This window comes from Scyliorhinus canicula, chromosome 3 (genome assembly GCF_902713615.1).
Source record: "Scyliorhinus canicula chromosome 3, sScyCan1.1, whole genome shotgun sequence".
Lineage (NCBI taxonomy): Eukaryota > Metazoa > Chordata > Chondrichthyes > Carcharhiniformes > Scyliorhinidae > Scyliorhinus > Scyliorhinus canicula.
Window position 1 is genome coordinate 48522722 of NC_052148.1, and position 13134 is coordinate 48535855.

Here is a 13134-nt window from a genome sequence, read left to right on the forward strand (position 1 = left end):
TCATGGCTTCCACTGATCAGTAACCAAGGACAAAGAATTAATAACCAAAGAAGCAAAGGAAAATAAGGAGAAATTATTTTTTGCGCAAACTGTTATCTGGAATGCACTCCAGAAAGGGTGGTGACAGCAAATTCAATAGTAAGTTTCAAAAGAATATTGGACATATACTTGAAAAGAAAAAACTGCAGGTCCATGGGAAAAGAGCAAGGAAATAGGACTAATTGGAAAGTTCTTCATTGAGTTGGCGTAGGCATGATGAGCTGAATTACCTCCTTCTGTGCCTTTATAATTCTAGTAAGTAAAGTCGCCTTGGTCCCAGATGACCATAGGCTGCTTTGAGGGGGAGAGCTGACTGGTGGTGATTTAACCTGAGCCCCCGCACCTTACAAATGGATCTCCCAGAAGGGCACCCTTAGCTGTGCCCCCAGCATGGTCCAAGGGTCAGTGCCAGGTTACTGCCTTGGCATGTCCTCTCCCCCGAGGACCGTAGTTACCTGTGAATTCTGGCGGGCACCCTTCACCTGGTTCACCTTTTACAAAACCAGTTATAAACCTCACCAACATGACTTCATGTCGGCAAGAGTGAGGATGTGAAGCAAGGGTTAAGATCTAGAATGAGCCAGAATGAATGGGATACATTGGTGGAAAATCACCAGTAGAGGAGTTTGTTATTGAAGCCACTGAAGGAGGATGAGCTTGTTGAGATAAGGGAGTTGACATCTGAATTCGTGAGCCGACTCATGACTGTAAGCCGAATAGCCTTGAGAAACAAGGAAGATGGCCGGATGACGGAATATGAAATGTGGGAGCCGCTTGCAACTATGGCTAAACACCTGGTGTTTAAGCTAAGATTGCTATATACTCATGTGCCAATAGATAACCTCAAAGTCTGTAAAAACATGTATTGGAACTATGGCAAAAACAAATTTATGCTTTGTAATGGGGGCAAGCTCAAGTGAATGTAAGGGACAGCCCCCTAATAATACATATAAAAAAAGGATGTTTTGAGCAATACTTTGGCACTCTCCGAGGTGGTTCTCCGGAATACCTAGAGAGCGGCCGCGATCGCAATAAAGAATATTCTGAAGTACGGACGTGTTCGAGACCGTTTCTTCCGGACTGAGAGACAAGTGAATTAGAGACGCATTCACAAGAGAACATTTCTAATGTGGGGGGGACGATACGATGGGGAAGACCTTTAATGCGATGTTAATTTATTGAAAAAAGGTTCCCGGCCTTTCTGGGTGGGAACCTTGTTACGTTATTGGCGAGGGGTGGGGAAAAGCCAGCGAATGAGATTTCACCAGCAAGACTCTTGTTCTCTGACTATTGTGATATTTTGCGTCCAGGTCACCATTTACGTTCACGTAGACAATGTCGTGGCAAATGTTTCTGACAGCATAATTTGATGATATTTTAAGGGCATTTTCTCCCTCTTCAGCATGTTGCTTTTATAAGATGTTCTTTAAGCATGGGACACATTTCTTCTTGCTGTGGGTTTGTTTGAGGACTAATTTTCCTTCTCATTCTCTACCCTGTCTCTCATGAAGGAAGGATGCTGTGGCTCCATAAATATTGTTGCCACCCTGCTCAAGCCACTGATGCTGTTGTTGGACAGTGATCGTTTTCAGCCATTTAACATCATCTGGGCCTCAGCCAAAATCCACACCCGAAATAAGGAATGGAACCTGCAGCAACTTTTCCCTTCACCAGTTAATAGGTGAGGAGGCCAAGTATAGGACCTCTCTGGCTGCTGCAGCTAAAACCAGAGCAGGAACTGAATCCAAAAGCTTCCTGGTTTGTATGGCTCTGTAACACATCATAGGGTACATTTGACCCATGAGCTACGGAGGAGGGATTGTTTCGACAGGAAAACCTCCATTATCATTCAATAACAAAAATGTTGCCTGTGATATCGTAAATACAGTTGGCATTGAGGCGTGGAGCTTGGTGAATTTAATATTTTCAAGCGAGATCATGCACAAATGGTTTCAGAATTCATTTATTACTGTACCACCTTGTTTGTTTCTGGAGCTCCTTTTCGTTCAACCTCGGCACGCAGAGACTTTCTTTCTTGTTCCAGTTCCCGCACTCGTTTCTGCAGTTTCAGGAATATAGTCATGTCCATGGCAGCATTCTCCAAGCCAGCTTCCTGTGAAGAAAAAAAGAATCTGAAATAGACCAAACCAGGGAACTTTCCATGAAAGCCCGCTTCCTCAATTGTCTCACGGGGATTTGTCATCAAATGTATTGATACAATGACAAAAATAGCTATGCATTACACCAGGGTGACTGCACAATACACAGGCATTTCTGCTCAGGGCATCACAAAGCTCATGTGTAGCTATTCATCATTATCAGGTGTAGTCAGCAAGCTTTGTGTGCTGGTTCGTTAATTTATTTTCCTTTAACAAAAAAATCCTCTGAAGCAAAAGGATATACTGTTCGCAAGGTGGGTTTCAGGATACGAGAGAGATGCTATGATGGCTGCAGAGACCATGTAAAGGAGGTCCAACTGGTTTGACGTAGGGTCTAGAGTTGAGAGTTATTATAGGTTTTGCTTGTTTCACCATGGGAATTGGGGAAGCAAGGAAACACATCTGCAGAGCTCTCCCTCGGGAAATCAATTGGGATGGGAAGAGATTGAAAATGGGAGTGGATGACACATGCTCTGTGGACATAGAACATACAGCGCAGAAGGAGGCCATTCGGCCCATCGAGTCTGCACTGACCCACTTAAGCTCTCACTTCCACCCTATCCCCGTAACCCAATAACCCTTTCTAACCTTTTTGGTCACGAAGGGCAACTTATCATGGCCAATCCACCTAACCTGCACGTCTTTGGGCTGTGGGAGGAAACCGGAGCACCCGGAGGAATCTCACGCAGACACGGGGAGAACATGCAGACTCCGCACAGACAGTGACCCAGCGGAGAATCGAAACTGGGACCCTGGAGCTGTGAAGCCTCAATGCTAGCCACTTGTGCTAATGGGCTAAGCTAACACACCTTTCTTGTTTCTGAGATTTTAAATCAGGGACATCACAGACAACCATTCCCGCAATCATAGTTCACAAAAGTTTGGTGGAGGGTCAGATCAAACCTACAGAATAGACTCTCTGCTAACTATGAAAACAATGGGAGACGGAGACAGTTAGCCACCCAGATAGCCAGTGTTATTCTTTCATCATGCTTAGCATGATGTTAGGACAGTTAGAACAACAGTGAGTTATGATTTGGAATGCATGTCTGGGAGGGCGGTAGAAAGAGAATAACTTTCAAACGGGAGTTGGCTACATATTCTTTTAAAAAAGGAAAGACTTGCAGGAATATTGGAAAAGAGCAGGGAAGTGACGTTAATTAGAGGTGTCTTCCAAAGAGTCTGATGAGCTAAATGGTCTCCTTCTGCACTATATGATTCTATGATGAGAAAAATGGCATACATCTGACTATTTTTAGATGCACTGCTAGCCCTTTTATCATTGCTTCTTGCTGAATTGTAAGTATTTGTGCCGTGATGTTACAGAATTCCAAATCTGTCATGCATCTCACCTCCACCAGCTGTACTACATCCTCTGTATCCCCAACCTCAGATGTAGAGATGGAAGGGTAGTTGGAATCTGATCCGAGACTGCTTTGATTGGAGGGGTTTCTCCGGTGGCCTGGAGTGTGCTGGAATAATTTTAGAAATTAGAACCTTTTGAACTTCATAACATTATATTGCCGCCATGTCATGCAATGTCGATATCCTTACCTGAAGTGAACATGACTTAGAACCACAGAACTTCTACATAGAATCATGGAATTTACAGTGGAGAAGGAGGCCATTCGGCCCATCGAGTCTACACCGGCCCTTGGAAAGAGCACCCCACTTAAGCCTACACTTCCAACCTATTCCCGTAACCCAGTAACTCTTACAGAAGGAGGCCCATTCGGCCCATTGAGTTTGCACCGACTCACCGTCCCCAGACCCACTCCCTCACCCTTTTCCCGTAACCCCACCGAGCCTACACATCTGTGGACACCAAAGAGCAATTTAAGCATGACCAATCCACCTTACCTGTAACATCTTTTGACTGTGGCAGGAAACTGGAGCACCCGGAGGAAACGCACGCAGGTATAGGGAGAAAGTGCAAATTTTGCACAGACAGCCACCAAGGCCAGAATGGAACAGTGCTAACCACTGTGCTGCCACTTTGTTTTTTTATTTGTTCATGGGATGTGGGTGTTGCTGGCTAGGCATTTATTGTCTATGCTGGAGGGTATCCAAGAGCCAACAACATTGCTGTGGATCTTGAGTCACATGTAAGGATTACAGATTTCTTTCCCTAAAGGACATTAATATTAATAATAAGTGGACCAGATGGATTTTTACGACAATGGTTTCCTGGTCATCATTAGACTTCCAATTACAGATTTTTTTTCTTAGATTGAATTCAAACTCCACCATCTGCCCTGGTGGGATTCGAATCCGGGTCCCCAGATCATTACCATGGTTCTCTGGATTACTAGTCCAGTGACGATACCATTGCCTCCCCAAGGGAAGTGTTTTCTATGAGAGCTCCCCAAATGACATACTGGATAAAGGTATTTTCCAAAGAGAACTGAGACACGCAAACCAGTGGATCCCACATTAATTCCATCATCTGGATATTTAGTTAATTTCATTTAGAGCTATAGAGTTGCCAGTGCAACTGACTTGTGTCTTTGCTCGATGGTGGAGGATATTGACTGTAGCTTATTCCGCCCAGTCCTGACTGAAGGTGCATAATCTTAGGATGAGGCCAGAAATAAGAAACAAACTTGGCTGTCGTGCTTTCCAAAGATATAGAACATAGAACATAGAACAGTACAGCACAGAACAGGCCCTTCGGCCCTCGATGTTGTGCCGAGCAATGATCACCCTACTTAAACCCACGTAACCCGTATACCCGTAACCCAACAATCCCCCCATTAACCTTACACTACGGGCAATTTTAGTATGGCCAATCCACCTAACCCGCACATCTTTGGACTGTGGGAGGAAACCGGAGCACCCGGAGGAAACCCACGCACACACGGGGAGGACGTGCAGACTCCACACAGACAGTGACCCAGCCGGGAATCGAACCTGGGACCCTGGAGCTGTGAAGCATTGATGCTAACCACCATGCTACCGTGAGGCCCCAAATCCTGTCTAAATTCAAATTGCTTATCACATAAGAAGAATGGGCATTCGATAGCATGATTACTGGATTGCCAAACACCCAGTTTATTGACAGATTCAGGGGAAAATATGAACCGAGGGGGTAACCATATTTATGTATCACACTGTTGTCCTATTGTTGTAGGCGGGATTCCTATCTTTCCACCAACCTGGAAGATATGACTGGCTTAATTTGTGGGCCTTAAACACTACTCTTAACACTCCTCATTGGTGGGCTATTGAAACACAAATCACGCGGTGACGAGAATTATATGTGGCGCTTTAGAAACATGAAACGGAGAGATTAGCACTGGGTATCCAAAACTCATTTGTGTTTGAGTACAGCCCTGCACCTCAGATCCATTCCAGATGTAAGCTCACCCTATCCAGCACCCTTGTTAGCTGTGAAATGACATAAATGACTTTCATGCCCTCTTTTCATCTGCTTTGTCTGTGAGCTTCTAACATTTACCCAAGATGTGCACCCTATCCGTGGCCACTTTTTATGATGCGACTGAGATGGAAATTGGCCCTAATTCTGGGTGTTTCCTGGTACAAATTGCACCCAAATTCAGAAATACACATACGTCCTGCTCAGTCTTAAGTATTGTGCATTTTCACAGTATACATTAAAAAAACTAATTAGCACAAATGGGTTTAGAAACATCACCTTAATTAGGGTCATTTCATCACGCAGATTGTCGTAGCGCTGCTCCAGACGGGAATACTCTTTAAGGAGGTTTTGATAACGAGAGCGTTCTTCATCCAGCTCTTTCTTTGCCAGCTCATTTTCCTTTGCTGTCTTCTGTGTATGTTTTTCTGTAGAAACAGTGCAATCCTGTTATAGGCAATGGGTTGAGGTGGAAAATAAATGTTGCTAATCAGGTTCACATGCTCCCTGTAAACTTGGTTTGCGGTGTTTATTCACACTTGGCATTATTTAGGAACATAGAAACAGGAGTAGGCCAGATAGCCCCTCTGGTTTGTTTTGCAACTCAATGGGAGTTCCAGCATGCATGAATTTTGGGTATATTACAAACATACAAGGAACAATGGGGGAAAATAGCCTACAATTGAACAAAACAAGGAGCCGTTCATTGTTTATAGCACCAGGAAAGAACCATAGAATAGAATAGGATTATTTAATGCACACTGAGGTGAGAATAGAAGTATTAAGGAATGGAAAGGTAGTCTTTAAAAACAAATTAGACCCATTGCCATTTCAGATCATGCCCCGCACTGGATGGACCTCGGGCTGGGGGAAGAGAGGGACCAACGTTCGCTCTGGCACATGGAGGCGGGGCTGTTGGCAGATGAGGAGGTGCCCGAGAGGGTTCGGGGGTGTATCGAGGTGTACCTTGAGGCCAATGACAAAGGAGAGGTCCGAGTGGGACCGGTCTGGGAGGCATTGAAGGCGGTGATGAGGGGGGAATTGATCTCCATCCGAACCCATAGGGAGAGGGGGGAGCAGAGGGAGAGGGAGAGACTGATAGGGGAGATGGTGCAGGTGGATAGGAGATATGCGGAGGCCCCAGAGGAGGGATTGCTGGGGGAGAGGCGTAGCCTTCAGGCCAGATTTGACCTATTGACTACCAGAAAGGCGGAAGCTCAGTGGAGGAAAGCACAGGGGGCGGTGTATGAATACGGGGAGAAGGCGAGCAGGATGCTGGCACACCAGTTCCGAAAGCGGGACGCGGCCAGGGAGATTGGGGGAGTGACGGATAAGGCTGGGAAGGTGGTGCGGAGGGGAGTAGATGTTAATGGGGTCTTCAGAGACTTCTATGGGGAACGTACCGGTCGGAGCCCCCGGTGGAGCGGGGTGGAATGGGGCGCTTCTTGGACAAGCTGCGATTCCCGAGGGTGGAGGAGGAGCAGGTGGAGGGACTAGGGGCGCCGATCGAGCTGGAGGAGGTGGTCAAAGGGATAGGGAGCATGCAGTCGGGGAAGGCACCGGGGCCGGATGGGTTTCCGGCGGAATTTTATAAAAGGTATTTGGACCTGTTGGGCCCCCTGTTGGTTCAGTCCTTTAACGAGGCAAGGGGGGGGGGGGGGGGGGGGGGGGGGGGGGGGCTTTGCCCCCAACTATGTCATGGGCGCTAATTTCCTTGATCCTGAAGCGGGACAAGGACCCTCTGCAGTGCGGATCATATAGGCCGATTTCGCTGCTGAACGCCGATGCTAAGCTGCTGGCAAAGATCCTGGCCACTAGAAGAGGATTGCGTGCCCGGGGTCATTCATGAGGACCAGACGGGGTTTGTGAAGGGAAGGCAGCTGAATACAAACGTACGAAGGCTCCTCAACGTTATGATGATGCCGGCTGTGGAAGGGGAGGCGGAGATAGTGGTGGCATTAGATGCGGATAAGGCCTTCGATAGGGTTGAGTGGGAGTATTTGTGGGAGGTGTTGGAGAGGTTTGGGGAGGGGTTTATCCGGTGGGTGAGGCTGCTCTACGAGGCCCCGATGGCGAGTGTAGCCACAAATAGGAGGAGGTCGGAGTACTTTCGGCTGTACCGGGGACGAGACAGGGATGCCCCCTGTCCCCCTTGCTCTTCGCGTTGGCAATTGAGCCCCTGGCCATGGCATTGAGGGAGTCAGGGAACTGGAGGGGCCTGGTGCGGGGTGGGGAGGAGCATCGAGTGTCGCTGTACGCGGACGACCTGTTGGTGTATGTGGCGGACCCGGTGGGGGGGGATGCCAGAGGTGATGAGGATTTTTAGTGAATTCGGGGGTTTCTCGGGGTATAAGTTGAACTTGAGCAAGAGTGAGGTGTTTGTGGTACATCCGGGGGATCAAGAGGAGGGGATTGGTAGGCTCCCACTGAAGCAGGCAGGGAAGAGCTTCAGGTACCTAGGAGTCCAGGTGGCGGGGAGCTGGGGGGCCCTGCACAAGCTCAACATCACAAGTTTGGTGGAGCAGATGGAGGAGGAGTTTAAGAGGTGGGATATGTTACCGCTGTCACTGGCGGGGAGGGTGCAGTCCGTTAAGATGACGGTGCTCCCGAGGTTTTGTTCCTGTTCCAGTGCCTTCCCATCCTTATCCCGAAGGCCTTTTTTAGGAGGGTCAACAGGAGTATCACGGGATTTGTGTGGGCGCATGGGACTCCGAGGGTTAGAAGTGTGTTCCTGGAACGAGGCAGAGATAGGGGGGGGCTGGCGTTGCCCAACCTCTGTGGGTACTATTGGGCTGCCAACGCAGCGATGGTGCGTAAGTGGGTAATGGACGAGGAGGGGGCAGCATGGAAGAGGATGGAGTCGGCGTCTTGTGTGGGCACGAGCTTGGAGGCGCTAGTAACGGCACCGTTGCCGCTCCCTCCAACGAGGTATACCATGAGCCCGGTGGTGGCGGCTACCCTCAAAATTTGGGGGCAATGGAGACGGCACAGGGGAGAAATGGGGGGCTCGATGGAGGCCCCGATACGGGGGAACCATCGGTTTGTCCCAGGGAGCATTGATGGCGGATTTCTGGGCTGGCACAGGGCAGGGGTTAGGAGGTTGAGGGACCTGTTTGTGGAGGGGAGGTTCGCGAGCTTGGGGGAGTTAGAGGGGAAGTTTGGGCTCCCCCGGGGAACATGTTTCGGTACATGCAGGTTAGGGCGTTTGCCAGGAGGCAGATGGAGGGGTTCCCCTTGTTGCCCCCACGTGGGGTACGGGACAGGGTGCTCTTGGGGTTGTGGGTTGGAGGAGGGAAGATTTCGGACATATACCGGGTAATGCAGGAGGTAGACGAGGCCTCGGTGGAGGAACTGAAGGGTAAATGGGAAGAGGAGCTGGGTGAGGAGATTGAGGAGGGGACGTGGGCGGATGCCCTGGAGAGAGTGAATTCCTCCTCTTCCTGTGCGAGGCTTAGCCTCATACAGTTCAAGGTGCTGCATAGGGCCCACATGACTGGGTTGAGGATGAGTAGGTTTTTCGGGGGCGCGGACAGGTGTGCTAGGTGCTCGGGGAGCCCAGCGAACCACGCCCATATGTTTTGGGCGTGCCCAGCGCTGGGGGAGTTTTGGAAGGGGGTAGCAAGGACGGTGTCAAGGGTGGTGGGATCCAGGGTCAGGCCAGGCTGGGGACTCGCAATTTTTGGGGTTGCAGTGGAGCCGGGAGTGCAGGAGGCGATAGAGGCCAGTGTTCTGACCTTTGCGTCCCTAGTAGCCCGGCGGAGGATCTTGCTCCAATGGAAGGATGTGAGGCCCCCAAGCGTGGAGGCCTGGATCAATGATATGGCGGGGTTCATTAAATTGGAGAGGGTGAAATTTGCCCTGAGGGGATCAGTACAAGGGTTTTTCAGGTGGTGGCAGCCTTTCCTGGACTTCCTGGCGGAACGGTAGGGAAATAGGCCGACAGCAGCAGCAATGTGATGTGGCGGGTGCTATCTCTTTCCCTTTTGTTGTTTGGGTGATCTTTTGTTTTTTTTCTTTTTTCCTTTTGTTTGAAGTTGCTCTTGAAGTTGGGTGGGTATTGTTCTTGGGGTGTTACCGCGGTTGTTTGTTAATAGAGTTAAGATGTTTATATTTGTAAAAATTTCAATAAAAATTATTTTTAAAAAAAACAAAAAACAAATTAGACAATTTCACATGTCTCATAAGGTACAACTTTCACGAACACTTCCGAATAGATTGCCCACAGCAGTACTGGTGAATCCAAACAGATTCCTCCTATGTTTGGGAATACCATAAGCACAGGCAGATCTCATTCTTATATCTCTAAATCACAGGCGTTTAAGAGGGGCACAGGCAAAACTAGGGGAATTTTTTACCATCACAATAATTAGGGGCTGGTTTAACACAGTGGGCTAAACAGCTGGCTTGCAATGCAGAGCAAGGCAGCAGCACAGGTTCATTTCCCGTACCGGCCTCCCTGAACAGGTGTCGGAATGTGGCAACTAGGGGCTTTTCACAGTAACTTCGCTACTTGTGACAATAAGCAATTACTATTATTATAATTAATCGGACCTGCTAGATTCTTGGACTCATTCTTGATGCTCTGGTTCAGCTCCTCTTTCTCATTTTTCAGCATTGCATTCTCCTTCTCCAGATTCAGCACATTCTAGCAAGAGAAAATCAAAAACAACCACTTGACCACATAGTTACTGATTAAAATGACACTTGCTTTGGGTAATATAACATAAAATATTAAACGCCCAGGAGTGTTGCCTTGTGCTGTTATATATTTTAACAACAGTCTGCCATACCCCTGTGATTTGTATGTCATGCTTGGCAATCAGCATGAGTAAATTATTAAACTCTGAATGGTGCTGCATTCACTTTGTCCAAACGAGTCTATGCTCCACATGTTCCTCTTACCAGTCCACTTGATCCCACCCTATATCCTTCTATTCCTTTTGTCCTCAGTACTTCTTTAATAGCAGGGTGGCACAGCAGTTATCATTGCTGCCTCGCAGCACCAGGGTCCTGGGTTCGATTCTAGCTTTGGGTGAATATCTGTGTGGAGTTTACACAATGCCCCCACATTTGAGTGGGTTTCCTCAGGGTGTTCCGGTTTCCTCCCACAGTCCAAAGATATGCTGGTTAGGTGGACTGACCATGCTAAATTACCCCTTAGTGTCCAGGGATGTGGTTACATTACGAGGTTAGGGTGGAATGAATAGGGGAGTGGACTCACTTCAGAGAGTCGGTGCAGACTCGATGGGCCGAATAGGATTCCATCAGGATTCTATGATTCTCGTTAAATACACCTATGCTATTTTGCCTCACCCACTCCATGTGGCAGCGATTTCCATAGTCTCAAATCTCTAGAAGTTTCTCCTGAATTAATTACTAGATTTATTAGCAACTATGTATGACCTTTAGTTTTGGTCATTCCCACAAATATAAATTCTAGAATCGGTCATAATATTTAGGAGAAAAGTGAAATTAAAATGAGAGTGCGTTGATTAAGTTATCACTGATGCCATTGGAACAGACACTATGAGGTGATTTTGGAATGGAGAAGTGATTGAGCCAAGAAGGTGCTTAGATGAAGTTAGAATCACTAAAACCAGATGGTAACAATGGCAATTCCTGTTTTGAAAGTAAAGGGTTACATAGGATCTTTCTTGCAATTCAGAAGAAATTGTGGCTGATTTATTCAGTGCAATTCCATCAGAAGGTATTCGGAGTTTCAATTTCTAAACATACTTTTATTGTAGAGATTTTTCACTCTGACACTAATTTGGAGAAACAAAAAGCTCTGAAAATTGACTCCCTTCACTTTATTAGGTATTCAGCAATAAAACATTGCAATATTCTTTGAAACAGCCCGAGTAATTGCCTTTGGCTGAATAATGACCATTGGTGTGAAACCCTTCAACAAAATATTGCCAGGTTGGCATCAACATAATTGACTGCAGTCTGATTGAGAAGTCACAGAGTTCATTCCTCAGGGTGTGCAAAGTTAATGGGTGAAGCTTTTGCTTTATATGGAACATCACATCACTAATTGAATGGCACTAACAATGTTTGGCTTCAGGGTATATCATGAAGGCGGCCCCCTGCCTGTGAAATAATGCAAACTTCATAATTTGGGTTTCTCCGTTCAGGTCAGTAACTTGGCACCTCAAGATGTGGACATAAACACGTAGAGCGCGGTCTAACCGAATTGCAAGAGTCCTGTGTCCAGCATGTTTAGCGGAGCTGACGAGGAGGGGGGCCGGGTTTAACCAGATTAAGGCTGCCTTCTTTAAAAAGTGGGTGAAATTTGGGGTATTGTACCATGCCCGCTTGTGGGTGACTTTCCAGAAGGGAGAGCTTTATTTCGACATGCAAGAGGAGGCATCGGAAAATGGACTGGGAGGACATTGAACTTTGGAGGAGTTTTGTGTGCTCTTTAAAGTGTTTGGTGGTGGGTTTTTGGAGGCCAGTTTTCATGGGGAGCATGATGCGGAGTGTGCCTTTTGTTACTCTTTAGGGATGGATGGTTGAGTTGGTTGGGGCTGGGGCAATTAGAGGGAGGAAGGACGATTGGAGGGCTTGGCAGGAGGAAGGCATTGTGGGGAGGTTGGTTTTGTGTTGGAGGGTGGAGGAGCAAGGTTGCTTACATGGTTGTGATTGGTGTGGCGCAGTTGGGAATGACGGTGGATATTCGAGGGTGTGCCTGGAGGGTCACATGACGTGGGCCGGGAGCTGGCTCAAAAAGGGGAAGGGGGAGGGAGCCCCTCGACCAGGCTGGTCACATGGAATGTGAGGGTGTTGAATGGACCGGTTAAACAGTCGCGCGTGTTCATACAGCTGAGGAGTTTGAAACCTGCCCTGTAGCTCTCCAGCTGCACAGCCAAGTTTTTAGCCCAGATCCTGAGCCACTCCAAAAGAAAAAAATCAGGGGGCATGGTTTACGCCATCACTGTGGCGACGGACAGTGCCAACCTGTGCCAAGGAGCGGTGCCAGGGCATTGCCCGGAATGGCTATACTTATCTTTTCGCCCCTGGGGATCCCTCGACTTATTCACATTTTCAATAGCTGTTGGAACATTGGCAAGATATGAATATTCAGTGAGGGGGAATCATGTGACGCGGTGGTTGATGATATTAAAATGTATGTAAAAACATTAAAATGAGGTTCTCGCCCATTGTGAGCGTGAATCTGATTACGTCACAGGGGTGGAAAATGGCAAGATTCTAGTTTCCCGATTCTGGCGAGAGTTTGTGCCCACATCACCGCTCTCACTGTTGGCAGACACGGCGAAAACCGTGACTTCCCCAGCAGGGAAGAGCACCTCTGATGGGCTAGGGGGACTCATAAGGGAAGTGAATCTCCATACCCCCAACACCAGCTGCACAAACAAAGTTGCTGGGCATCCCACAAGGTGTAAGCTGCCCACCCCCCTCAGGAAAATTATGGGCAGGCTACCTGATCCCTCCCTTCCCCTGGCGGGAGGGTGGTGCAAAAGCCAGCCGCTAGATTTTATGTGAACCCGCCTTCAAATCCACCGATGGTGGAGCATAAAATCCAGCCCGATTACTCAG

The 13134-nt window shown here is 47.9% G+C and overlaps 1 protein-coding gene across 4 annotated transcripts in view; it reads right to left on the bottom strand.

Moving 5' to 3' along the window:
- Positions 1–13134, bottom strand: part of myo5b (myosin VB) — a 299598-nt gene that overhangs the window by 64468 nt on the left and 221996 nt on the right. For all 4 annotated transcript variants that reach the window (XM_038790508.1, XM_038790510.1, XM_038790509.1 and 1 more), the window contains exons 23-26: positions 10126–10219; positions 5854–6002; positions 3551–3670; positions 2018–2152 (exon numbers count right to left, since the gene is read on the bottom strand). In XM_038790508.1, the coding sequence (XP_038646436.1) occupies positions 2018–2152; positions 3551–3670; positions 5854–6002; positions 10126–10219 (498 nt within the window). The remainder of the gene's footprint in view (positions 1–2017; positions 2153–3550; positions 3671–5853; positions 6003–10125; positions 10220–13134) is intronic.